The 4,900-nt window shown below is 45.2% G+C and overlaps 1 protein-coding gene across 1 annotated transcript; it reads right to left on the reverse strand.

The window, feature by feature from the left end:
• LOC122689124 (spermatid nuclear transition protein 3-like) lies at positions 1-523 on the reverse strand. Its single transcript, XM_043895285.1, has 2 exons — positions 398-523; positions 1-216 (listed from the first exon to the last, which is right to left on the reverse strand). Exons 1-2 carry the CDS (start codon positions 512-514, stop codon positions 1-3), a joined length of 333 nt encoding a protein of 110 aa, XP_043751220.1. The 5' UTR covers positions 515-523.
• Between the last annotated feature and the right edge of the window lie 4,377 nt (positions 524-4,900).

Below are 4,900 nucleotides of genomic sequence, written 5' to 3' on the forward strand. Positions count from 1 at the left end.
TTATTTTCCCTTTGGATTCTGCCTCCTTCCTTGACTCTGCCTCACAGTTTGGTACCTTTTCCGGCTTCGATTCGATTTCTTACGTCCACAGCGAGAGAAGAAACAGTTTGCCTTTCTTGTCTTCTTCAGCTTTGTCGATTGAGTAGCATACGATCGGATTTTCTTTCTGAAGGTACCTTGTAGAGGTCTTCTGACCCTCATGCTCATATTTCGTGCCTGGAAGACAAGACAAGGGTATTAGTTTTGAGGAAAGGACATAAAAACTGAGTTAGAAGGGAGATTTCATGAAAGAGGGATGTGGGCTAATGACGGCTTTTGTGCCAGGCATGGGTAGTGTAGAGGTCTTGGGCAGCAAAGTCAATGGAGAACATGGGAAGCTTAGTTGGAGTCATCTCACCTTCACGCTGCCTCTGCACCTCCTTTGACAAAGGGTCTTCTTTGTTCCATTCTTCCTTGAAGCAAACCGCATTGCAACTCTTCTTGACTGCTGTGGCTTCCTGGTTGCCTTAGTCATGATGGTGCCAAGAAGTGGCCTAGCCCAGACTCTCTGCCGCTGACCTCCCTATTTATACCCTTTGAGGACAATGAGGAGCCACACCCTTCAATCTGATTGGTCCGTTAGGCACTGCCCCAGCCAATAGTAGCTTGGGGGGCTTAGACATCACAATGCACCACTGTGCCCATCAACATGGGCTAGTGGATGCTGAGGGAGGCCGTGATATAGCTTTGCCACTGCTAACACATCTGTGTGTCTGATTCTGGAGAGTGGTGTTTCAGGGGCATGGTGCTTCTCCTCATGACCTTCAAACTTCCTTTCCATTCCCTTTATCCTTTGACTTATATGTGCCACTTCAACACTCATGCCTCTTTCATCCCTCCATGAACATCTGCCAAACCCTTTCTGTCCCACTTCATCCCTTCAGAGTCCTCTAAGCACTTCATCTCTAGACCACCTTCCACCTGGTGGGGGTTCCTGAGGGCTTAAGGAACTTAAGAGCAACCACTTAAAGTGAAGAGAGGTAATTAAGAACAGGTTAAATGTTTTATCTACTGTGATGAGCTTTAGCGACCCCAGACTTGGTGAATCCTCAGTCTGTTGCCCAAAGTTCAATGCACAGTCTCCATAAGTTTACACATCAGAGCAAAGACAGTTTTAAATGTCTCTTCTACTAAATTACTGGGGACACTTCAACTCTTATATTGAGGAGGGAAACTCAACTTGCCCCCTCTAGCAGAAATAAATTCATGCTTATTGTTTCTTTTTTAAAGGAAGGTGTTCAAAGTCAAGAGTGAGTTCACCACCGCCCCACTGACCTTTGACTGAGTCAATTCCCCAGTCACCCCTCCTTGACAGTTATCAGTAGGTAGGGCCCGTGGCAGTGCTGACCAATAGCTGAGCAGGACAAGTACCTGTAGGTAGCTCATTGATAGTTGGTTGCTTGTGGGTGGGGCCAGTGAGGCACTGACCAATGGCTGAGCAAGTCCTGTTGCCTAGTAACAGGAGGCGGAGTAATACGGCACAGCAAGGGCTACCTGCGAAGGGCTCTGCCCATGTTGCTCTGTTACATAAGGACACTTTGGGTCCAGTGTGCTGGCATCTTTTTGACTGACTCCTTTCCAACCTCAGATTTTTATTTCACATACTTATTTCAATTTTGCCTATCATTCTTTTCGTTATATTCCCAGGCGTTCCTGTCACCAGCACTTATCTCTATGCCCCTCCAACCGCTGCCACTTGATCACATGTTCAGCATATAGTATAAATAGTTCAGAGCCAACAAGAATGTGCAGGCCACCCACGTTGAAAACTATTTTGACAAACCTTAAATTCACAGTGATTCTTTTTTCTATTTACAGTGTAACAGAGCAGGATGAGCACAGCCTTAACAGGTAGCCATTGGTGTGTTCCATTTCAACCCACCCTGTTCCTAGGCAACAGGTGTTGCCCAACCATTGCTTGGTGCCTCAGAGGGCCCCATCCACAAGCAAACAGTTGTAAATTAGTGACTGTTAGCTGTCCTGCTTAGCTACTGGTCAACTCCACAGTGGTCCCTGCCCATAAGTTACTGTCAATGAGCGATCATTGGAGAAGCGATTAAGTCAAAGGTGGTGTGGTGGTAATCAAAAAGAGACTGAGATTAGAGGCAGATTCAGGCCTTCTTCCAGAGGCCCTGGAGCTCACACAGACTTGGGCCAGTGGGTGAGCTGGAGGTCCCAGGGAATAGACTGGGGACTGCATCCTGTAGCCCTCCAGAGCCCTCACTAAGGCTCTCCACTAGCCTTGGCCAAAGCCTTGAGAAGCAGTGTACCTCTCCCCCATCCCTGTCTCTGCGACATACTAGCAGTGGTTTTCTTTCTGGGTCTCAGTCTGTGAGAACTGGTATCTCCATTTGGATGCCCTGAGGACACTGAGGACCTGTTGTGTAGGATGCCTGTCTCCGTCAGGGATGACAGCTGGGCAGAGTGTGGGAACCTGGCCCTGAAGGTGCTGCTGACTGAGATCTGCTTCCCCTTAATCAGGAATGGGACACGGCAGGGTGAAATCTCTGCCTCGAGACTGCCCTTTCTTGTCGGGACAGAGAATAACATTCATCTGGTAGAGATTCATAGGAACATCATTACCTGATCATGACCTAACCCTAAGCACAAAGGGTGAGACACCAAGAAGTCTGCAGCAACTTACCACAACTCTCTCTAACATTTGCTTTCAAACGCACTTACTGAAAACTTTCAGGAACTTTGGGTTCTTAGGTAAAGAGCCACACATCTCCTTGTATGAATCTTTAATAAACCTTTCCCTGTTCCAAACTCTCAAGTTTAGGTTTGATGGGCCTCATTCTGTGTCAGGCACATGGACTTGTGATTTCAGTAACAACAGTATTGCCTAAGGACAGACTTTGCCTCTCTTAAACAACAGCAGAGACGGCCAAGTGCTCACAATTATCCATAAAATACCCACTGACTTGACTTGGTTAAATTTTAGCCAAGCTTCTCTCCTCTGAACTTCAGCTTTCCCCCAAGCTTGAGCAAGCCCTAAGATGCAAACATTTCTGTCTCCCTTAACAGCTCATTCTGAGAATCAGCTCACTGCAGAGAGAAACATTTCCTGTTAAGCTACTCCATCATGCAGTCTGCTCAACCATCCCCACCACTTGCCCCATCACACACACACACACGCGCGCGCATGCGCACACACACACACACAAACACACAAGGTTCCTGCTGGCCCTGCTTATCCTTCCATGTTAAAGAGACATCTTTTTCTGTTCTAGTTTGAGACATGTGAGGAACTGTGGTCAAAGCATTCTCCCTATTGCAATCAGTTCAGTTCAATGGCTCAGTCATTTCTGACTCTCTGAGACCCCATTGACTGCAGCACATCAGGCTTCATTGTCCATCAAGTTGGTGTTACCATCCAACCATCTCATCCTCTGTCGTCCCCTTCTCCTCTGGCTTTCAATCTTTCCCTGCATCAGGGTCTTTTCCAATGAGTCAGTCCTTTGCCGCAGATGGCCAATGAATATTCAGGATTGATTTCCTCTAGGATTGACTGCTTTGATGCCCTTGCAGTCCAAGGGACTCTCAAGAGTCTTCACCAACACCACAGTTCAAAAGAATCAATTCTTCAGTGCTCAGCTTTCTTTATGGTCCAATTCTCACATCCATACATGACTATAGGGAAAATTTAGCTTTCACCTAGGGACCTTTATGGTAAAATACTGTCTTTGCTTTTTAATATGCTGTCTAGGTTGGTCATAGCTTTTCTTCCAAGGATCAAGCATCTTTTAATTTCATGGCTGTAGTCACCATCTGCAGTGATTTCAGAGCCCAAGAAAATAAAGTCTGTCACTGTTTCCGTTGTTTCCCCATCTATTTGCCATGAAATGATGGGACCAGATGCCATGACCTTAGTTTTTTGAACGTTGAATTAAGCTAGCTTTTTCCACTCTTCCCTTTCGTCCTCATCAAGAGGCTCTTTAGTTCCTCTTTGCTGTCTGCCTTAAGGGTGGTGTCATCTGCATATCTGAGGTTATTGATATTTTTCCCAGCAATCTTCCAGCTTGTGCTTCATCCAGTCTTGCATTTCTCATGATGTACTCTGCAGAGAAGTTAAATAAGCAGGATGACAATATGTAGCCTCAACATACCCCTTTCCCAGTTTGGAACCAGTCTGATGTTTCATGTCCGGTTCTAACTATTGCTGCTTACCCTACATACAGAGTTCTCGGGAGGCAGGTAAGAGGGTCTGGTATTCCCATCTCTCTAAGGATTTTCCACAATTTGTTGTGATCCACACAGTAAAATGCTTTTGTGTAGTCAGTGAAGCAGATTTTTTTTTGGAATTGTCTTGCTTTTTCTATGATCCAAAGGATGCTGTCCATTTGATCTCGTGTTCCTCTGCCTTTTCTTAGTCAAGCTTGAACATCTGAAAATTCTTGGTTCATGTATTGTTGAAGCCTAGCTTGGAGAATATTCAGCATTTTTTTAGGTAGTGTGTGAGATTATCCTATCCCCATAGTCATGTCAAATGAAGTTCCTTCTTATAGTAAAACATCTGGATTCATTTTATTTAATTGTACAAATGAACATAAATTCTTCAGTGTAATGGTTATTTCCCACTTACCAGGTATTAGTTAACCCCCTGCAGGGGGTAATCCAAGTCTATGCCCAGACCAGTAATGGAGAATAAGCTGAAGTTGAAGGGTTCTATGAAGACCTAGAAGACATTTTAGAACTAAAACCCAAAAAAGATGCCCTTTTCTTTATAGGGGACTGGAATGCAAAAGTAGGAAGTCAAGAAACACCTGTAGTAACAGGCAAAGTTGGCCTTGGAGTACAGAATGAAGCAGGGTAAATGCTAATAGAGTTTTGCCAAGAGAACACTGGTCATAGCAAACAC

This window comes from Cervus elaphus, chromosome X, assembly GCF_910594005.1.
Source record: "Cervus elaphus chromosome X, mCerEla1.1, whole genome shotgun sequence".
Lineage (NCBI taxonomy): Eukaryota > Metazoa > Chordata > Mammalia > Artiodactyla > Cervidae > Cervus > Cervus elaphus.

Bases quoted from the DNA above. Each gene is read 5' to 3' on its own strand.
- LOC122689124 (XM_043895285.1), bottom strand. From the start codon at position 514: ATGACTAAGGCAACCAGGAAGCCACAGCAGTCAAGAAGAGTTGCAATG. The intron at 217-397 runs GTGAGATGACTC...CTTGTCTTCCAG, and splicing joins GGTGCAGAGGCAGCGTGAAG to GCACGAAATATGAGCATGAG.